At 41.1% G+C, this 23132-nt stretch overlaps 1 protein-coding gene and 1 long non-coding RNA gene across 5 annotated transcripts in view; both read right to left on the bottom strand.

The window, feature by feature from the left end:
* The window catches only part of LOC123971893, an 86612-nt gene that overhangs the window by 41194 nt on the left and 22286 nt on the right, over positions 1-23132 (bottom strand). The window lies entirely within an intron of this gene.
* LOC123971891 (glycosaminoglycan xylosylkinase) lies at positions 466-23009 on the bottom strand. 4 transcript variants are annotated; one of them, XM_046050943.1, is made up of 7 exons: positions 22856-23008; positions 21224-21573; positions 20776-21023; positions 20594-20680; positions 20378-20487; positions 9364-9535; positions 466-531 (listed from the first exon to the last, which is right to left on the bottom strand). In XM_046050943.1, exons 2-7 carry the CDS (start codon positions 21350-21352, stop codon positions 501-503), a joined length of 777 nt encoding a protein of 258 aa, XP_045906899.1. In that variant the 5' UTR covers positions 21353-21573; positions 22856-23008; the 3' UTR covers positions 466-500. The 4 variants fall into 4 exon arrangements, with proteins under 4 accessions (XP_045906899.1, XP_045906897.1, XP_045906900.1 ...); XM_046050941.1 differs by lacking the exon at positions 466-531 and adding an exon at positions 5863-5941 and having other exon boundaries at positions 22856-23009; XM_046050944.1 differs by lacking the exon at positions 466-531 and adding an exon at positions 8658-8700.

Genomic DNA, 23132 nt, shown 5'->3' with positions numbered 1-23132 from the left:
TCAAAACTACCTAGAGGTCCGGAGACTCTAGGATTATAACAACTCCGGTGGTGCCCTGAAACGAGGAAAATTTTGATTTTATGAATCTTCAATTATGAATTCATAATTGGGTATCAATTCTCATAAATTTATTAAAATGCATAACTAAAAATAAATTTTTAGGTCTGCTACAATGTATATGCCCGATAATCACATCATTGGCAGTTGATCCACTCAAACTGTAGGATGACATTCTGGTATTCATGTTAGCTTAGCCAAAATGTTTGTAAGCATGCCTAAGACATAATGCAATCCACTACTACTTAAAACGTAATTGTCAACATTTTATTTTATGGGTGTGTCATTTTTTAATCATTTCCATTAAGTTTCCTGGAAAGAACAATATAATGTAGTACTTATTAAGGGGGAAAACAGGAATGTACTTGTTACATTTAAAAAAGTTAATACTTTGCTGTTCATTTATTATCGGAAACCTTTTTCTTCATACTCAGGGCTCTAAACTAACCTTTTTCCCAAGGAGCACGTGGGCTCCTAAATGAAAAAGAAAGAAAAAAAAAAAAAAACTTAGGAGCACAGTGAAAAATGTTCAAGTAAGACAGAGTTTATTAACAGGGAATTTATTACATAAACAAAATTATAAACGCAACACTTTTGTTTTTGCCCCTATTCATCATGAGCTGAACTCGATGATCTAAGACTTTCTCTATGTACACAAAAGGCCTATTTCTCTCAAATATTGTTCACAAATCTGTCAAAATCTGTGTCGCAAGTTTTGAGTGAGCGTGCAATTGGCATGCTGACTGCAGGAATGTCCACCAGAGCTGTTGCCCGTGAACTGAATGTTAATTTCTATACTATAAGCCGTCTCCAAAGGCGTTTCAGAGAAATTGGCAGGACGTCTAACTAGGGCTGGATGATTAAAGCAAAGGCTGCGATTACACTCTGGTCACATGACACGCCAGAGTAAACCAGTCTGCAGAGGAAGCATCAACTTTGCATGTTATGATGTACCTTGACTTGTTGTAGAATGGCCTTAAGCTTGACAGAAGCTGACACTACAGAAACTTTAATGTCACACAGGGAATGAAAGTAGCAACCGCGGGTAACTTGGTGGTGGTGGGGGAAATCGGCGGGCCATTCGCCGCTTTGATGGACAGGAAAAGTGCACAACACAAAGACACGTGGAGTAAGGTAAGCGTATTGTGGCGATCGCGCCAGTGTCACACACACAGCCACCAGCTCAGGAAATATCTGTGAAACGGCGTTTCAAACCAAACTCCAAACTTTCAAACCAAAGTCCAAAAGAGGCTGAGTCTGTCCCAAGTTACAGCCTGGTTACAGCCAGTGCGCTGCTTACTAGCATCAGAGGCTGTGGGGGTGGGGGACTCCAGTGTTGTCGGAGAATTACTAAGCTGGTCTATTAAACACGAGAGGTGTCACTTTTGAAATGAACTTCAAACTGAGTGCTTTTTTTGTTTGCTTACTGGGATATAGAAAAGGAGGTTTTTGATGAGAGATGGACTCTTGCAGAGATTTGAACTGCGATAAGGACGCATTCATTTGTGATTGAACTGTGGGTTTTGCATTGTAAGTGAGTAAATAAAGTTTATTTATTTAGCACCTTTCACAGATAAAAATCACAGAGTGCTTCACAACAATATCTAATACAATACAAAGTAAAATACAATGCATAAGAAAATTTAATACAAATGGAAAATATAGAACAAAACCATAAAATCCCCATGTCTAACTATAAGCCTGCTTGAACAGCAGCGTCTTCAGTTGCTTTTTAAAAGAATCAACAGAATTCACAAAACGTGGAAAGGTGCCACTGCTTGGAATGAATGATTCCCTCTGGTTTTAAAATGAGCCTAGGGAACCACTAACAACCTTTGACCTGATGACCTCAAACTACGGGTCGGAGTATGAAGCTGTATCAATTCAAAGAGATGTAGGGAGGAACTTGACCGTGCAGGGCTCTAAAAGGAAGGACCAGGATTTTAAATTCAAATCTATACTGGACTGGTAACCACTGAAGTGCTGCTAAAATAGGTGTTGTTTAGAGTGGTACTCATTGCAGAATCAAGAACAACACCTAAGCTCCTGAGGCTCCGCTGGACAGACGAGCCTAAGTCACCAATATGCCGTTTAATCTGAGGGATTCTACTTTCAGGGGCGATAATCAGTGTTTCTGTTTTCTCTGAGTTCAGAAGCAGGAAGTTGTCACATAACCACTGTTTAATACTGGTCAAGCAGTTAGTTAAAGAAGACAATTTATGGCACTCAGTTTCCTTGAACAAGCAGTACAGTTGAATATCATCCGCATACAGATGGTAAGACATGTCACTGAATTGACTAATTATCTGTCCTAGAGGAAATATATACAAAAGGAACGGGAAGGGGTACCCCACACGACATCCCTGCAGTTTCAGACATGATCTGATTTACATAAACACTAAAACTTCTACCAGAAAGGAAGGATGAAAACCATTTTAAAAATGATCCAGACATCCCAACCAGATCATGGAGTCTATTTATTATAATATTATGATCAGCAGTATCAAAAGCAGATGAAAGGTCCAAGACAACCAAAACTGTGTAAACTGAGTCAGCTGACATCAGAATGTCACTAGAAACTTTAAGTAATGCAGTTTCTGTGGAATGCTTTTTGAAGAAACCAGACTGGAATTTGTCAAACAGCTTGTGATTCTCTAAGAAAAGGGTAAGTTGCTCTGCTACAACTTTTTCTAGACATGAATGGAAGTTTGGATATTGGCCTGTAGCTCCTGGGTTGTAATGGATCCAAACTGGGCTTTTTAAGTACAGGCTTAACAATAGCATGTTTAAAAAAAACTAGGAACACCACCAGTTAAAAGTGAAGTATTAAGCAACTCCACAGTAGGCCAATGGAATCAAACGCTTGTACAAATAGCACAGAAGGGAGAACATCCATAGGACAAGATGAGGGTTTCAATGTATGTAGCAGAGAGGTGATGTCATGTAATGTCACAGGTTTAAAAGAGGAGAAGAATGAGCAGGAGACAGGTCACATGCAGAGTTCTGAGAAAGTGATGGTGAGATGTTTGTCCTAACATCTCTGATCTTACTTACAAGGAAGTGAAGGAATTCATTACAGTCTGATTTAGAGGACACAGTTGCTTGAGGGGCAGAAGGAGAAACAATTGCATTTAGTGTCAAACAAGATTGTTGGATTTAGATTTTAGATTAGAGGATATAAACTGAGAAAAGCGAGTTCTTGCATTTTTTAGCATCTCATTTAAGGCAACCCTTAGTTCTCTCAGATGAAGCCTATGAACCTCGACTTTAGAAGATTTACATAGACGTTCAAGTTTTTTACAATTTCTCCTAAAACTCTGGATTGTTTCATCAACCCAAGGACAAGATCATTTATGGGAGACAATGTTTGATTTCACTGGTGCCACTTTATCTAAAGTAGCTAAACACTGATTATTAAAAGACTGAATAAAAATATCTGCATCACTGCATCCCATCAGTGAACATGGGTCAAACAAGGCAGAGAACCTCTCTGCAGCATCATGATTAATAATCCGCTTCTGGGGCCGTATTACAGAAGGTTCCTATCTTAAGTCTTAAGGTTAAGACAGGAAGTGTCTAAGATGGGATATTTCTCAATTTGGTATTAAAGAAACAAGTCCTAACTAACTTTATATGGAAGACTTAATTGGACTTTAATATTTGTAACCCACAGAAGACAATCTACAGATATGTACAATGATGCGCAAATATTTCACCATCTGCAAATGTGTATTTCTACATCTGTGATGTGTAAAATCATATCCACAAAAATACAGGGTGATGTGTACACACAAATCTGTTTTTACACATTTGCAGATTACTTCGTGTGAATTTGTGAGTCATGTTACATTTGTAACTTCCTTTTTACACATTTGTGTAATTATGTCCTATGTGTACTGTGGAGATCTGTAAAAAAAAAATATGTACACAAATATCACACGATTTGCAAATACACACAATTAAATCTGTACAAAGATCTTTTTATTTCACATACAAAGTGTGATTTACGCATTTGTGGATCCATTTCTACAGAAAAAACTGTTTTTACACATTTGCGAATTGCTTCCTGTCAATTTAAAGGTCACGTGACATTTGTCCACTCTGTCCCGCTGAGATCGGAAAACAGAGATGTGTAAGGTTGAGAGTAATTTACTAGCTACACCAGCAGGTGGCAACAGCGACATTCTCTCCCATGAACTGACAGAATATTCACGGCACTAGCTAGCGTCATCCTCGTCTGTAGAGACAACAAGGAAAAGGACTGTAGCCTTGTTTCAACCAGCAGCGGAAACATAAAGTGGAGAATCTTCTTTTAACTCAACTTGTGTCTCCTGTTGTGAGTTAGCTTTGTAACGTTAGCCCACATTACACGTAACAAGCTTATATTAAATCATTTAGTTCACCTGGAGAGGTTTTATGATTTTCACAATAATTGGTTATTCCCTCTACAAGTGGAATTAGCATGCCAATCTCTTATATAGCCTCCATTTACCGCAGTCCGCTGATCAGTTAACATTTAGGTAAGATTATATAGGGATAAAATCAGTAGGCTAGGATAGTTTGACAGATCAGTGCAGAATAATCATTATCTTAACATTAGTGACAGTAAACCATGGGGTCACCAGTGTTGGGCAGTAACGCGTTACTGTAATATTACTTTTCCCAGTAACTAGTAGTGTAACTAATTACTTTTCTACAACAGTAATATTATCACAGTTACTAAGGCAAGTAATGCTGCGTTACTGTTACTGAACGCACCATCCTTGACGTGAATACACGACTGTGCGGACTGGACTTTGTTGTTCATGTCCGCTGTTAGCCAAAAACTAACAGTGAAGACACAATCGTTAGACATTAGGGCTGATATGACAAAACATACTAGTACAAACACTGAAAGTTGACACTTATGCGACGCAGCAGCGGCCAAGCCAAACACAGGCGCCACCTTGTCAAAAAAGTTGATTCAAGTGTTTTCAGGAGTGTACCAGGGAGCATTGAGCTCTTACTGTATAACACACTGTGGTGAACTTAGTTTTTCTTGTGGTCTGGAGGCAGGCCGACCTGATGATATTATATCATATTATTTAATGCCATGACTTGACTCTCAAATTATCGTTCTCATATTATTATAATTGATATTTCTTCTCCACCATTACTCATAATAATAATTCATGCATCACCTAATTTCATCATAACACAGGCCTGGCCTACAAGAAAGAACAGTGTATGTTTAATCTAATATTTTGTTTGTCATACTATAAACCGATTTGCTGCTTGCATTTATTTATTGCACTTTATCAGACTACAACGAGGACCACAATGGAAATAAGTTTGTAACTTTCTTGTGTTATCCTCGACAGTAATGATGAATATATGTCACTGCGATGGCATCTTGTTATGTATTTATTTTTGCTATGGTCTAATAAATCAAGTCAAAAAAAGTGTGTTTTGAATAAGACAGAAGGTAAAAATCTTACAAATTAATCGCATATTAAAATCGCAGTTGCAATATTGGTTAAAAAAAAATTGCAATTACATTCTTTTCTAAAAATTTTCAGCCCAACATCTGACTGGCCTCACAACCGCAGACCACGTGTAACCACACCAGCTCAGGACATCAACATCCAGCATCTTCACCTCCAAGATCGTCTGACCAGCCTCCCGGACAGCTGCTGCAACAATCGGTTTGCATAACCAAAGAATTTCTGCACAAACAGTCAGGAACCGTCTCAGGGAAGCTCATCTGCATGCTCGTCATCCTTATCGGGCTATCGACCTGACTGCTGTTCGTCGTCGTAACCGACTTGAGTGGGCAAATGCTCACATTCGATGGCGTCTGGCACTTTGGAAAGGTGTTCTCTTCACGGATGAATCCCGGTTTTCACTGTACAGGGCAGATGGCAGACAGCGACACCAGATACTGACTGGTTTCTGGACCCCCCAATACAGTGAAACTGCACATTTTCGAGTGGCCTTTTATTTTGGCCAGCCTAAGACACACCTGTGCAATTCCTGTGCTGTCTGATCAGCATCTTGATATGCCACACCTGTGAGGTGGATGGATTATCTCAGCAAAGGAGCTCACTAACACAGATTTTCACAGATTTGTGAACAATATTTCCTTTTGTGTACATAGAGAAAGTCTTTGAGTTCAGCTCATGATGAATGGGGGCAAAAACAAAAGTGTTGGGTTTATAATTTTGTTCAATGTATTTGTTTGTACTGTGTTTAAGCTCATTCTCCTTGTGTGGAATTATATGGGTGGGCTGCCCAGGTATATTAATGGCCGTCCAAGAACATTTAGCGACCAATTTTAGTATTTTGAACTCGGAGTTGTTTATTAAGTTACAAGATGTTGACACACTGGATATTTTAATCTGCTTTCCTTTTAGTTCTGCATGTAAATTAGTGAGTTAACACTATAATAAAAAGGTGGAGAATGAAGTAGAATTAAAATACTGAAATAAGCTACTAGAAATACAGAAAAAAATTAAATTAAATTTATCCAGGAAATCACATTGTAGGATTTTTAAAGAATTTATTTGCAAATTATGGTGGAAAATAAGTATTTGGTCAATAACAAAAGTTCAACTCAATACTTTGTAACATAACCTTTGTTGGCAATGACAAGAGGTCAGACGTTTCCTGTAACCCCTCACCAGTTTGCACACACGTAGCTGGTATTTTGGCCCATTCCTCCATGCAGATCTCTAGAGCAGTGATGTTTTGGGGCTGTCGCTGGGCAACACAGACTTTCAACTCCCTCCACAAATTTTCTATGGGGTTAAGGTCTGGAGTCTGGCTAGGCCACTCCAGGACCTTGAAATGCTTTTTATGGAGCCACTCCTTCGTTTCCCGAGCGGTGTGTTTGGGATCATTGTCATGCTGGAAGACCCAGCCACGTTCCATCTTCAAGGCTCTCACTTATGGAAGGAGGTTTTGGCTTAAAATCTCACGATACATGGCCCTGTTCATTCTTCCCTTAACACGGATCAGTTTTCCTGTCCCCTTTGGAGAAAACAGCCCCAAAGCATGAGGTTTCCTCCCCCATGCTTCACAGTAGGTATGGTGTTCTTGGGATGCAACTCTGCATTCTTCTTCCTCCAAACATGATGAGTTGAGTAAAAAGTTCTATTTTGGTTTCATCTGACCACAGGATATTCTCCCAATCCTCTTCTGGATCATCCATATGCTCTCTGGCAAACTTCAGACGGGCCTGGACATGTACTGGCTTAAGCAGGGGGACACGCCTGGCACTGCAGGATTTGAGTCCCTCTCGGCATAGTGTGTTACTGATGGTAGCCTTTGTTACTTTGGTCCCAGCTCTCTGCAGGTCATTCATCAGGTCCCTCCGTGTAGTTCTGGGATTTTTGCTCACCGTTCTCATGATCATTTTGACCCCACGGGACGAGATCTTGCATGGAGCCCCAGATCGAGGGAGATTATCAATGGTCTTGTATGTCTTCCATTTTCTTACAATTGCTCCCACAGTTGATTTATTCACACCAACCTGCTTGCCTATTGTAGATTCACTCTTCCCAGCCTGCTGCAGGTCTGCCATTTTCTTCCTGGTGTCCTTCGACAGCTCTTTGGTCTTGGCCATGGTTGAGTTTGGAGTCTGACTGTTTGAGGCTGTGGACAGGTGGCTTTTATACAGATAACGAGTTCAAACAGGTGCCATTAATACAGGTAACGAGTAACTTCTTAAAGAAGTTACAGGTCTGTGAGAGCCAGAAATCTTGCTTGTTTGTGGGTGACCAAATACTTATTTTCCACCATAATTTACAAATAAATTCTTTCAAAATCCTACAATGTGATTTCCTGGATTTTTTCCCCCTCATTTTGTCTCTCATAGTTGAAGTGTACCTACGATGAAAATTACAGACCTCTCATCTTTCTAAGTAGGAGAACTTGCACAATCAGTGGCTGACTAAATACTTTTTGGCCCCACTGTATATCCCACTAACATCGAGGTGGGATTACTGCTAACTTCACAATATTTATAACAATATCTTTAGTAAATTAGATGTAAAACAGAACAAGGGGAACATGTTGCACTCAGGAGGAGGCGGCTAGAAGGAGCACATATTGGCACACTGGCATCATGCCTCTGGCTAAATCTACATCTGTCCACTGCAGAAACTCTATCCACAACCTGGAGGAGGAACTACTATAAATTAGTGTATTAGTATATTGTAACACTAAATAAAAAGTATAATGTTATCTTTATAATTTAATATAATTGTATACTATCACTTATACTAGGAAAGCATTAATTCCAGTTACAACAGTTTCATTTTTGTGGCCTACATAGTGGTTAGTCTCTAACTCGCTATTGCTGTGATTCGTCAGTTCACGAAAAGTGACAATGACGAGCTCAACGGCTTTAGATAAAGTTGGGGGTGGAAGACTGAGGAAGCTTGTGGTCTTTACTCCCACACTGTCCTCTTAAAATAATTTTTCCACTCTGCACATATCTATGTTTTGGGGCATTTATCAGTGCACAGCAAGTCACCTGAACATGCAAAAAATTTGCATTGAAATGATGCATTAAAAAGTTACAGGTTACCAGTAAATAACAATCCAGCCTGAGTGGAATAGAGGAGACCTCTGTCCTAGCAGTTCTCATTTTCAGCATCCAATCTGCCAAAATACAAGAGGAAGAAGCATCCTTGGCAGCCTGAGTTTGTTTTTGTTTTTCATTAAACTGATCCAGTTTGATTAATTGAATTTTAGCAACTTGAAGAGTTTTTGGATTAATGAACACTTCCCTCCACCTTCCTTCTGAATGTGTGACCCTGAATAGAAAGACAATAAATTTTCTGAAAAGGCGCTACTTGATATTTAGGTATGGGAAAGAGAGGGGTTCAAATCCCATGAATTCAGATAAGAGTAAGACATTTCAATGCTATAAATTCAGTGGAATTTGACATTCATAATTAGGTATGATTGAAACTTTGTGTTCATAGAACATTAACTCTGCCATGCACACCACCACCACAACACCTTATGATGGACTTCACTCAGGCATCGCATGATAAGATAGCATACTCCACCCTCCCACCCAAAGACGCTTTTCTCAGAATAAAAGGAGTAGGTGGAGTGTCATTTTAATTTAAGTACAACCACCGACCTACAATACCTCCATCACTGCTGACACTCTGCATCATTACGGCAACATTTCCACGTCCTTCTGATAAACACCAATATCAATAACTAATTTTTCAGTCAGGTCATAGGATTTTCTCTGACTTTAAAATGTTTTAAAACAACAAGATCCTTTTTGGATTCAAACTCAACACCCACCTGGCCAGTTTCCCCTCTCTGTATGTGCGTCCCCAGGGGTGTCTGTGTTTCTGCAGTGGCCACACGTCCGGCAGCCAGAGAGTTAATGATCCCTCCATTAAATCCCCCTCTGCACACGCTGGCTCGCTCTCCCGACAGTAATAACACTTTCCATAGAAACACGTATTATTACCTAAAGAGAGAGGGAAGAAAGGTACCTGTGAAAATAAGTCCACTTGACCATGTCTTCTTGAGAGAGATGCAAACACAGATCAAAATGAGTGACCGAGTGTGAGAACAGTGAAGAAATGTGAACACAATTGCCTCAAACACACACACAGGCTGAACTGACTGTTTGCATGTTTACATATGCCTCACATCCACAACATCTGATAGTCCAAGGTTATTTCATGTCATCATTACTTTTCAGCACATTGTATACAAACAAACTGGATTTTAACCCACAAACACATGATTACAGGCAGGGCGCAGCAACACGTTTTTTTCTTCTTCACAGTGAGTTGATGTGATCTGGGTCTGCGTTTCAAAGTCCGTTCTTAAACCAGACCCGGCTCAGTCTGATCATATCAGCTAAGAGTTGGCTTTAGGAAACACAGTAATCCTGGTTTAGTGTGTTAGACTTATTCAAGACGGGCTTTTTACAATAAATCCTGCCTTTCTATGCCACCTGTCCTGGGGGAACAAGCTCTTTTTGTTTAGCTATGAGCAGAGGAAAAGTCCGCTAGCCGCTAGGAAAATTTATGCAGTGTAAGATGCTGTAGGCTTAAGCCAATGATGGGGACTAGCAAGTTATAACCTGTGGGGTCATGTTGGCTCGAGTTAAACTAAACATTACATTTACATTAACTCATTTGGCAGACGCTTTTATCCAAAGCGACTTACATTTGAGGAACAACATACAAGCATCAACAGAGCATCAATTACAGATCTACAACTGACAAAACATACTAGTAAGAGCAGCAATAAAATACTAGTAAGAGCTCACAGTACATATCACATCAATGGGGTAGATACCTAGGGAAGGAAGTAAGAGTTAACAAAAAGTGCAATCAAAACAACAAGATCATTGTAGGGGATAGAAGAAGAAGAGCACAGGAAGTGCATGTTAGGGGTTAGGAGTTAGAGGTGTTATAAGAGGAAGTGTTCTCGGAAGAGATGAGTTTTCAAGAGCTTCTTGAAGTTAGAGAGGGACGCCCCTGCTCTGATGGCGTGTGTTAGCTCGTTCCACCATCGTGGTGTCACAGATGAGAATAGCCGGGACTGGGATTGCTTTGTGTGAAGGGATGGCAGAGCCAGGCGGCATTCGTTGGAGGAGCGTAGCAGCCAAGAAGGAACGCAAGTTTGTATTATGGAGTTTAGGTAGATGGGTGCAGAACCAGTAGTCACTCTGTATGCAAGCATTAGTGACTTGAATTTGATTCTGGAGGCCACGGGGAGGCAGTGGAGGTCACTGAGTAATGGTCAGTGCTGCATTCTGCGATTTGTAAGGGTTTCACTGCACAAGCTGGAAGACCTGCTAGGAGGGCATTGCAATAGTCGATGCGAGAGATAACCATGGCCTGAAGCTGGGTGGCGTATTGAGTGAGGTAGAGCCTGATTTTCCTTATGTTGTATAGAGCAAAGTGGCATGACCGAGAGACAGCAGCAACATGGTCTGAAAAGGACAGCTGGTCATCAATCATGACACCCAGGTTTCTCACCACCTTGGCTGGAGTCATGGTTGCGGAGTCAATTTGTAGTTTGATGTTATGGTGGATAGATTGCTTTGTTCGAATGACTAAGAGTTCAGTCTTAGAGAGGTTTAGTTGAAGGTGTCAAGCCTTCATCCATACAGATATGTCCGATAGACAGTCCGTGATCCGCGCCGAGACAGTGGGATCGCCTGGCGGGAAAGATAGGTAGAGTTGTGTGTCGTCTGCGTAGCAGTGGTAAGAGAAGCCGTGCAAGCGAATGATCGGCCCCAGTGAGGTGGTGTAAATTGAGAAGAGAAGGGGCCCAAGCACTGAGCCTTGGGGCACCCCTGTGGAGAGGCAGTGAGAGGAGGATAATTGTCCTTGCCACAAAACATTGTAGGAACGCCCCAAGAGGTAGGATTCGAACCACAGGAGTGCTTTACTCGAGATGCCCATTACTGAGAGAGCGGATAGCAGGATCCTGTGGTTGACTGTGTCAAAGGCAGCTGATAGGTCAAGCAGGATAAGAACCGAGGATTGGGCTGCAGCTTTAGCTGACCTTAGGGCTTCTGTTACAGACAGAAGAGCCGTTTCAGTAGAGTGGGCACTCTTAAAAACCAGACTGATATGGATCTAGGAGGTCATTCCCTGAGAGGAATTCTGAGACCTGTTTGAATACTGCCCGTTCAATAGTTTTGGATAAAAAAAAGGTAGAAGAGACACTGGTCTCAACTTGAGTTGTGTCAAGTGAGGGCTTTTTGAGCAAGGGTGTAACCCGAGCCCTTTTGAAAGTGGTTGGGAAGGTTCCTGAAGCCAGAGAAGTATTTATCACGTGAGTGATTGTCGGGACCACAGTAGGAGATATCAAAATTGTAGCATAGCTACAGTGGCTGACACAGGACAAAAGATGGAGTCATCTGAGACAGCAGAGAGTAGCCACTCAAGGAATGAGGTTTCTTTAGATAGATATATTAAGAAATTAAATGTACTTAATTATTCAGTAAAACCACATGTTATTACAAGGTACAAGGACATTATTAAACATGCCACAGCCTGGCTGAGAGTGAGTTTGGGCTTTTAGAGAAGGGTCCGGCTGTGGCCTGTAGACCAGCGGGCGAGGCTTGAGCATCCACTTAAACATCTGGGGCCATATTACATGGAGTTCCTTAAGATCTTAAGTCTTAAGTTAAGATAGGAAGAGACTAAGATAGGATTTTTCCCAATTTGGTGTTACAGAAACAAACCCTAACTAACACTAGGAATCACATCTTATCTTACTTCCTCCTATCTTATCTCAGGTTAGGAAATCCTAAATAGTCAATCCATCGGTTATCAACTTAAATGTCTGTTACCTAGCAACTGATGCCACTTTTCTCATCTCGCCGAGTTAAACGGCTTTTAATCGCTGTTTTTTGGTAGTTTTTTTAAATGAAACATACACTGAAAATGGAGCAGAAATAACTATCACTGGACTTCAAGTCAGATGACTTAGAGGTATTGGTAACCTCCATCGAGAAATCCAAATTTACATAAAGCTTGTTTTGGGAGATTAAAGATAGAGAGTGGGCTAAAAAGGCGGACACAGTCACCGCCGCATAGGCCATCTGGCAGCCAGTGGAGCGTTGATGCTGTCAAAAAGCAAATAAGTCCATTTACAAGTGATATGAAGAGAAAGGCAACTGTTGTGTCCAAAGAGCAGAGGAAAACCGGTGGTGGCTCCTCCTGTGCTCCCTCACTTACCCCGGCAGAAACCCATCTTCTCGGGAAAGTTAAAAACGAATAAATTAATTATATAGTCTGCTGGCTAACGTCATCATGTTTGTCAAGTATTTCTTGAATTTAACGATCTCCTTCTATCAAAGACTTTCATTTGGATCCTTTTGTTACATCAAGCCTTTACATTATGTCATATAATGAGACATCACCAACTGCCTTTCTACTAATGATCGGTAGAATCAATTAATAAATTTGATTTTGCAGTAAAGCAATAAAAGAGCAGCCATGTGGATTAAACAAGTTATTAAACACTACCTGGTGGAAAAATAAAGTTAGAAGAGCTTAACAGTTACGCTAAAGTTAGGAGAGTTTAGTTCGGATGCTTGTGAAATACATATTTCCTATCTAGTTAGAAAAGGAATATTGACTTAGGAACTGTTAATCTGTTTAGGGATTTTTCCTAAATCAGTTCCTAACCCTCATTACCATGGTTACCAAGCAGCTAGGACAGGATCTGCCAGTTAGGAAGTTTCTGTCCGGCCCCTGAACTCTTAGGCCCAGATCAGACAGAAAGTGCTTTGCAGGTTTGAAAACACGAGATGCACAGCAACGCCGTTGTTTTTTTTTTTATTATGTCGCTAGGCAACCACCAAATCAGCTTCCTGTCTGTCTAATCAAAGATTAAAGCGCCAGCGATCTGTAATCTTTGGTTTGCTGCTAAGTAATAATGGTCATATTAACAGAAATTTGATCACAACTCCGGTCTGTATCTTTTGTTGCTAAAAACATCTGCTTTAATAAAATAGACAAACGGTGGGTGCTTGCTCTGGCATTGTTTGAGGGTGAGAGGTGTACACAAAGGAGACTGGGAAATGGAGATCTCTAAGGGTACATGAGACCCTCAGAAGGAGGAGACACCGCTGGTAGTACCAACAGCTGGTCCAGTAGCTTCGTCTTAATGATGGTTGGTTCAAGGCTTATTTTAAGATGAGCCGGGCCCAGTTTGTTGCAGTCTCCTAACAATCCAAGCAACTGTAAACTTCCGTCACCACAACTGAGGGCCTGTCTCAATTCATTTGGTTGGACAATGGGAAAAAACACAAATGACATTGCTTTTCAAATTGACAGGGCGCTTTTCTGCTCAGAGTTGAATTTTTGTCAACTCTGTGCGCTAAGAACGCACCTTCGAAAACGCTTAGACGCAGCAGGCACCCAAAACGCGAGTTGCCCATGGCGCATAAACAGCGTGCAAAATGCTCACTACCAATAGAATACAATTTTTTAAAAAGACGCCTCACTGCAAAAAACACGTTATGTCTGATCCGGGCCTTAATGGACTAATGGAGGGCCATGATATCGCTATTGGATATAAGTCAAAGTTTATTAGAAAAGAAGGCAATATGCCAAAAATGCAAAGATAATGATTCTTTGTTAGTGCCTCAGTATTTCCCACAGGAGACTATGGTGGGTGGGCCTTGAACCCTCTCACTGAGGGGTCCGGGGCATGCCCCCCCGTAAGAAAGTTTTGTACATTTTTAAGTTAAATGCATTAATTTGGTGCAAAATTAAGAGGCCATCTATGATGAACTTGGTACGCTTGTAAACAATGTTGTGCTCTAATAAACTATTTGATCATAAACCCATTGTATAGCTATAAATGGTGATGACACAGCAACAAAAGTCAACAAATATATTTAATGTTTTCCCAAAAACCCTGAATCAAAGAATAGTAGAATAAGTAATTCCCCTAACATTTTATTATTGTTGTTTTTTTTGTTTTATTGGACACATGTAATATGTTTTATATTTTCTGTGAATATAATCCAATTAATCTCATTTCCATGCTGTATAGACACCTTATTTTGAAAACTGGGCTTTGTGTGTATCCTCACGCTAAATTCATTAAGTCCAACCAGAGTCAGAACTTGATAAATAATGTTGTATGTGGTTCTTGTATCGTGTAACATGAAGACTTCACAGCCTCTCTTCAGGTAGGACTCTCACACTGCAACACTTGTCTTTGTAAAGAGAGAAACTGACAGGATAAAGTCGCTAACCTGCCTGTCTGCTCACACTGGTCCGTTACAGTGGATTTACCATGAAGGCTTTAATACGTGTGCACTCCAAATGTATGCGTGGCTAGCTTAATCGCCTTCTCACAAACGAGTGACAGAAACAGGCTGTTAACGTACCGTGAGAAAAGTTGTTGTCTGGAGTCGGAGGCCAAAGTGTCTGAGTGTGTGAGCTTACAGTAGCGTGGAGTAGAGCCCACAAAACACAGCGTTAGAGGTCTGTAATATATTATGAGATGTAAATTTTTGTCTTGTTAATTAATGGGAAACACTGGTGCCTGCTTACCATTGATGAATTATTAGAACTCTCATTTTGTACGTCCATGCTGCTTACTATGACAACATACACTGGGACTGTTTTAATACAACCAGCTAATACTAATATTATGAAACTTCCTGTTACTCTATTTTGTATAAATGAAGATTGGAGTGGAAGTTTAAAAGTGTTTCCAGGCCTTCGTGACAGCATGACATTTATATTTTATTTATATTTATATGTTTTCATGTCAATTTGTTGTTTGTTTAAATTGGAAACAAGAACAAATTGAGCAAGTTAAGACTTCCTTATTCATTTCACTCTATAAGGAAATGCTGAATGGACCAATCCCACTGAAAGCAGACACTGCTTGTGGGGACGCAGCTTGAGGTGCTACAGGCTGCAGCCGGAACTTTTTGTTTTACCGAGGAGAGAGGGAACACTGCTTTAAAGGAAAGCGGTGTGCTGGGTTTATAACGCAAAAGAGAGCATCACTGCGATACAGAATGAGGCACAATAATCGTTGTATCTCAGTTATCTTGTTTTCATAATCAATGGAAGCCAAAGTTTTTGAATTGTATCCACGTGGCTGAAATGCACTTATTTCAAGTCGCTTTGGATAAAGGCGTCAGCTAAATAAATGTAATGTAAAACACCACTCAAGTTCCTTATGAGCTGTAATAATTTAACATTCAAAATATAGTATAGTATATAACACATCAGCCCATGTTGAGTCAAGATAATGATAATTTATGAGGCTGTTTGTGGTGCTATTAAGTAAAGATCTCATAAAGACTCCATTAATCAGTTTGTGGAAAACAAATAAATTAAATTTGATTCACCTCCATTGTGGTTTTACTGTGGTGAAGGCAAAAATCACATTGTCAGATATTTCATCAAAACTTGACTAGACTACACATGACTTGATGCATCTACGAGTGAAGTTTTTTTTACATTTTATTTAAGACTTCTGTTGAGAACATAATGACACATCTGTGGAGCTGCCTATGCCACTGTTATAGTGGGTGTTATTCTGTCAACCTGCTGTAAACCACAATTGCAAAAGGAAGAGATGAGTCAAATCATGTTGAACGCTGCTTGGCGGTAAGTGACGGCTTGAGTGGCCTGAACAGCTGGTTGAACTTTTAGACTTTTGTGATTTGCAGTGTGACAATCTCAATTGTGACATAACCGGGCCAACAACAGATGAAGTGACACGGGGCAGCAAAGATCCACAGTGGCATGTTGACCTTTACGTTTAAAAGTGACCGACATAGCTACAGCTGCCATCTGTTTATCATGACACCATTACTATATGTTCAAATGAGGGGAAACGCTGAATTTACTGGGGTGTGAGATCTCCACACCCGCCTACCGAGTACAAAGCAAACCGGTTTGCCATGACACACCGTTCCAACTGACGAAGCCAGCGGCTCCAAATCCATTCACTTAAGTAAGGACTATGTTAATGTTCATGAAACCTCGCCAGATAATTTTCACTGCATACAATGACATGAAATAACTAAGGGAGCAACTAACAGGTGTTTTCATTATTGATTAATCTGACATTATTCTACATAATCAATTAATTAAAGGGCTGTAACATGAGTCAGTGTCAGCTGGGGCCAGAGGACAAGTATTAATGTCGCACTAGAAACATACTCTGTTAGTAAGTAAAAGTCCTGCATTGAAGATTGTACTAAAGTAAAAATATGTAAGTATAACCAAGAAAATGTACTAAAGTATTAAAAGTTAAAGCACTCAATGCAGGAAAAAAGTCCCTTGTGACTGCTTTACTGTTACCTGTTCGATCATTAGATTATTATTACTGATGCATTAGTAATAATAACAATAAAAGAGATTATGTGCCGCTTTTTTAAATACTCAAAGACACTTTACAGGGGGAAAGTTAAAAGTAATTAGTTAAAAGAGGAAAAGGAAAAGAATAAGTAGGGGAGAGAGGCAAAGGGTTTTAACCCGGGGATTGCAGTCTTGAAAAATTGGATTTTGAGGGCCTGTTGGGAGATGGGATGGAGTTAGCCTGTCAGGTGTGGCTAGGGAGGGCACAAAAATAAAGGCTGAGTCACCCCGAGAGGATGTCAGAGAGGTAGGGAAGTGCCAGGTTGTTTAAGGTTTTGTAGGTGATTAGTAGAAGTATAAAGTGGATCCAGACTGTATTTAACTGGGAGCCAGTGGAGGATCTGAAGGAAGGGGGTGAGATGTGGTCTCTGCGACCGATTAGTAATAGAGTAATCGTTTCAGCTGTACTTTGTTAAACTGTTGGGCATGTTCATTAATAACAAAACATATTTCATAAACTCTTCATATAAAGCAGTCAGATAAGTGTAGTGAAGTAATAAGTGCAATATTTCCCTCTGAGATGTTGTGGAGTAGAAGTATAATGTGGCTTGAGAAGAAAATACTACATGTTTGAAAATTAAAAATCAGGGAGGGTGTGGTAAGCTTTCCAGACCTCTGTGTTAGAAGCATACATTTGCTGCTAACATAACACACCCGAATGAATGAAGGCGGCGTGGAATAAAAAAAAAAAAGGGGAGGATACCTGTGGTTCTACCACATCAATTTTGATTTCACGTGACAGTGTTTCTGCAAGTAATGTGCCACTCAGCAAAAATATTCACTAAGAAAACAAAACCGCTATTCCCTGCTGTTTGATGTGTTAAATTAGTAAGTAAAATAAACAAAATACAGTTATAGGGTATTAATATAGTTTTTTTTATTCATTTTTTAAAAGCTTAAAAAAAAACTATATTTGTGTAAATATTTTCAACAAGAGAAAATATTACTGAAACCACAACTGAAAATTCAACATCAACTACAGTGCAAAAGGGCCCCTGTGAACTATAAATGAAAACAAAAGCTGTTATATTTGACTGTTTGTTAACTGTAAATTAAAACATTGGCTTTTATGTTTAATTTAATATTGAACAGGGAAACTTTGTTTTTATTTTATAAAATATGCTTTAATGTGATGATTGTCATTTTCTTCATATAATTATTAGAACCGTGTGAGCACGGGATCAGGATGTACAGCCGTATGAAATCAGTTTTAAATTTCTCCAAAATCCTGTGTTTTCAGGTTTATTTTATTTTATTTTTTTATTATTTAAGCACATTTTGCCATCATAAACAGTGGGTAATCATGTGGTGGATGAATACAATTTCAACAATTGAATAAAAAAAATATTAAAATTGTATTATGAATTTGATATATCATGCATATAGAAATATAATACTATTTAACAAGGGACAATTCACAGTAAGTGTATTGCAACACTAGGACATTAAAATACTATTTAATAGGGGACAATTCACAATACATGCATTGTGAATTGTCCTATTAAACAGGTTATTACTTGACCACTGACTGCTTCTTCCTATTGATCTTCTGCAGGACAGCCTCGAACACACGGTATCAGTGGGTCTGGCGGAGGTTACTCTAACGTGGGCAATGCTCCTCCTTGTTTACAAAGCTTGACCGGACGCAGCTTTTTAATTTTTTCCACGCAGAATATCTGACTCTGCCCATACAGCCTCGAAGTCTTCAACGAGCAGGCGTCTTGCATCTGCAGATGTGGTTGCAGTTCTGAGAGTTTGTTGAAGTAATGAGCTCTTGGTAGTGCGAAGACTCTCCTTGATGTGACTGGGGGTGTGTGTGTGTGTGTGTGTGTGTGTGTGTGTGTGTGTGTGTGTGTGTGTGTGTGTGTGTGCTGAGCCCTGCCCCTGGTGAAACACCGGTAACAGAGAGAGCAGAGGGCAGAAGCTGTACCCGTAAATGACACCAAAGTTTAGGGTTTTTTTTCTGTTTGTTTGGCTTAGTGCTGTGGAAAAAAATGCTTATAATGCCAGGGAAAACCCAGATTTTTAAAAATGCATCCCCATTTTGACAGATTCCTCGATATTCCGGGTTTTACAGTTGATTAAATTTTTATTCTCTAATTCCATGACTGTTTTCTGCAACTGGAAATCATAGGGCCCTAAGGATGGTACCACCTCTGCCTCATGTCAGGAAAACCCCTGATGATATAGTACATTTTCTGGACAAGTGAGAAACTGTTTACGGTAAATATCAATACCTGACCAACAAAAGGTACATCATCTCATTGACGCAAACCTGTAAAATATCCAGTACTGCACTGAAGCAGTCCTGCTCCTGTTACTTTGCAAAATAATGGCCAAATGGAACTAGAGAAATTTAAGGGAGAATCAGATTGTAAGCAAATGTATATTGTCATATTGTCTGCTCTGAGAGTTTGACAACATCATAGAGTATGGTCTAGACCTGCTCTTTTAGGAAAAGCGCTGTGAGATATCTGTTGTTGAGATTTGGCGCTATATAAATAAAACTGAATTTAATTGAACACTTGACGACTCAAAAATGATGACAGAATTGAATCAATATCTCTGAGACACAGTCTTTAAAAGAATACTCCGGTGCTTTAGTATCCCATAAAGTTATCAGGACCCACAAGTGACAGATAAACGAATGGTCAGACTTAGAGCAGCAGAAGCCAAAACCGTAGATCTAGCATAGTTTAAGCTCTAAAAAAATCCTGAATCCTACATTTCACATAATGCAACCAATAACATTTTTTCATTAAAACCTCCTAGTGAATGCCCATGTCTTTCAAACCCCATGCACCCACTTTGTAATGCTTCTTTCTGTAATAAACTTGTAGTCTTCCAAGGCCACGCCGAGAAAATAACCCTTGATGACATAATCACGGTTATTTTCTCACACTTCAGCAAGCTCATTCACAGCCACATACGGGTTTGAGCAGCACTCACCAGGACTGGTAAACTGACCTTTATGTACAAAACTGCTGGAATTCCCCTTTAACAAAGGAAGTGCTTATTGCAGGGACATTGTTTTACCATTAGTTTGCAGTACATTTCCATTTACCTTACAGCATTAGAATCTCTCTGAGGTTTTAATACTGATTTCTTTTGTGCTCTGACAAACATGTTTGTCAAAGGCCTAACCATGACTCGACACGATTATACTGTTTCAACTGTGTGGTGCCACGCCCTCACTAAACAGGACTAGTTCTGGTCTAGTGAGCTGACTGACTGAGAACAGTAAGTGAGAGTGAAGGAGAGAGAGTAAAAACTAGTATCAGAATTAGAAAGAAAGTGGACCGTTTAGTCAACAGAAAAGGAAATCATTCATACAATCACCCCACACTCCCACTGTAGGATGTCTGAAAACACTCATGTCTTAGTAGAAAAGTGATGATTAAGTGTGAGAGGAGACAGAAGGGTGGACAGATACTTGCCCTGCATTAGGAAGGTGCTCAGCAGCTGGTCTGTGGCCACAGGCTTAATCTCTGTTCGCAGGTTGACGTATCGCCCTACAACTAGAGGTGCTCTCCTGAACCCCAGGATCCTGCAGAGAGGACATGATACCAGTACATTATTACGCAGGGGTCCTGCCCCATTTACAGATCAGTGAGGACAAAACGTCAGACACTCCAACAATGCTGCTCACACACCTGTCCAGGTGAAAAGCAGCCACCTCTGCGTTGTGTCTGTCGTAGCCTGCGTATGGCTCGCCTTCTACCACGTAGTCTCGGTTATATCTGTGGACGGGTGGAGAGGACAATAATAAGAATGCTGAATCACTCTTAAGCATAAATAACAGGTGTGTAATCCAAGTATTATCAACAGGTCTGACCTCTTGGGTTTGAAGACCACTTTCTGACCCCCGTCCAGCACCAGCAGGGCTTTGAGCTGAGTGCCCTTATAGCCCACATCGGCCCGTTCTATCCTGGCTGTACTGAGGGAGGTGAGCACCGCAGCCAGCTCTGGGGTCTCCTCAGGGTACACCTCTCTCGGGCCCACCCACTGGCTGGCTATCTCCCACGGAGACTGGAGGGTGTGGGTAAGGCGAGCTCCCCGGGACAGAGAGAGGCCGGCCTCCATCTGTTAAGAGGTGGGTGATAAAAACATTGTGTGTAATGATATGGATATATACACTCGCACTGCAGGGTTTGATTTTAAACTAGCCAGAGCCAATTAGAGTGTTTTGCATCCCGTTTTATTAATCTCCCACATGACAGCACTGTTATTATATATCTTATAAACAAAAGGTCAAGATGAAAATAGTTGACTGGGACCCTGACCTTGCGAAACGCTCTGAGGTCCCGTCTGCTGGCAGCGGAGCCCTCGCCTCCATCCAGCAGGAAAATCTTGGCCAGGCCCAGCAGGAGGAGCACGGCACACAGCACCACCATGCGCTGTTTGAGCTTCATCTCCACACCGACCGGCCCCGACCACTCTCCTCCTCACCCAACGTTGTATTAGTGTGTGTGTGTGTCCCCCGGAAGTGAGTCCCCCTCACCCTTGATGCATGGCCCCCGCAACTCCTGGTCACCCTCCCGCCCACCTGACCACGTCAGACTAACTCTTCTGAAGGACGGGGGCTTTGCTGCCTTTCTCCTGGAGCTTCGGTCTGACTCAAACAGGCCTCCACCTGGAGGGAGAGAAACAGATATGAGAGAAGGCTGGGAGGAAAGAGGTGGGAGCGGAGAGTGAGAGATGTACTGATGAGAACATGTACTGTCAATAATATATGGAGAGAAAAGTGATTGATTTGCCACCCCCCTCTCGCTTGTTACCCCCGCAGGGCAGACGATGACCCAGTACTGCAGCACGGCTGAAGCCGGTCCAGCATATGTAACTACATCAGGATGACACAGTCCTGATGTAGTTACATATGCTGATGTCCTCTGGTCTGTGCAAATGTCCATACATTTAAAGGTACGCTACACTGCAAATCTTGTACTGTGTGCAAAGATGAACAGCAAAGTTTACTTTGGCTGTTAACTGTGTGTGCTGCAAAGGGCAGGGCTGTGTTAAAAGTTGTTGGGCCACATTTCCAGCTTTCTAACTTCCCTGTTTCAGGTAGCTGATAACACCCCCCTCTGTCTTTATCAACCCTGCTGGTTTCCAATGTTGAGGTGATGGACATCTAGTCCTGCTGTGGTGCAGAAGGGGGTCAGATGAGGTGGTGGACCTGGCAGCAGCACAGCCCTCACTCTATCTTGACGGTCTAACCTTGCAAAAGAGAAATGGCCTGATCCTCCTCTAATTACACAGTCCCGTGTTGAATTCACCTTCCTGCTAAAGCTTGACTCATTTACAAAATTAACTGAAACGCGGGGCCTTAACGTTACATGCCATCTTTGCGCGTTGTCAGCTTTTGGTCAAGGCAGTCAAATTAACTGCCACTCTGCTGCCGTTAATATACGTTAGCGCCAACGAACACAGCGTAACGTTATCAAACCTGTGACATAACGACGACAAGCTAGTCAGCAGCAGGCTAACACACTGTAGACAACGTTTCAGCTGGTTTTTCCACACAGCTCAGTCCACACAGGTCTGGCCACGCATGCAATCGCTTCTTCCACACAATCGGTCTTTCACGATGCTGCTGCCGTTTTTTTCTTTTTTCCCAAAACACCAGTGAGAAAACGGCTGTCCAGCACCGACTGCATAAACACACCTATAAACCCTCTCAATGATGGCTCTACCTAGCTAGACGCTTTCTACGACTGTTATTCCTGCGTTGTTTGTTTTATCGTTTCGCCATATCTGCAACATGGTCACATCTCTCACGGCAGGGTTAGTTAGCTGCCTATCAAACCGCTGTACACCTTACTGTGTAGGTTAGCTAACATTAAAGCACCCAGCTAGCTACACTAACGCTACGTATACACTAGTCTGTTGTTTTTACTGGCTACAAGCGGACTTACCGTGTGGCCATATGCCGTTCACCACAGACGAAGTAGCTTCCAAGTGTCTTTAAAGTCATGCGATATTAGAGTTACATATATTAAATTGTCCTGATGCAAAAAATCACGATGGTTCATGATTTTCTCAATCCCCCCGGTAGCTCCCTCTCCTCCGCCCTTTTCCTTCGAGTCCTTCTCTGGCCTGCCGTGTCCACTTCCGAAACACTTCCTCCTCCTGCAAGTGCTCGGGATAGCCACCAGGTGGCAGTGGCGCACTATGAGAACGTACTTACAAGGA

This window comes from Micropterus dolomieu, linkage group LG06, assembly GCF_021292245.1.
Source record: "Micropterus dolomieu isolate WLL.071019.BEF.003 ecotype Adirondacks linkage group LG06, ASM2129224v1, whole genome shotgun sequence".
Lineage (NCBI taxonomy): Eukaryota > Metazoa > Chordata > Actinopteri > Centrarchiformes > Centrarchidae > Micropterus > Micropterus dolomieu.
This window is presented reverse-complemented; position numbering and strand designations above follow the sequence as displayed.

What these genes read in the sequence shown, in the direction of transcription:
- LOC123971891 (XM_046050941.1), bottom strand. Translation starts at nt 21,352, where the DNA reads ATGAAGCTCAAACAGCGCATGGTGGTGCTGTGTGCCGTGCTCCTCCTG. An exon ending in ACCTCAGAGCGTTTCGCAAG is followed by an intron (nt 21,024 to 21,223) that starts GTCAGGGTCCCA and finishes ACCTCTTAACAG; the next exon opens with ATGGAGGCCGGCCTCTCTCT. An exon ending in GCTGCTTTTCACCTGGACAG is followed by an intron (nt 20,488 to 20,593) that starts GTGTGTGAGCAG and finishes TCCTCTCTGCAG; the next exon opens with GATCCTGGGGTTCAGGAGAG.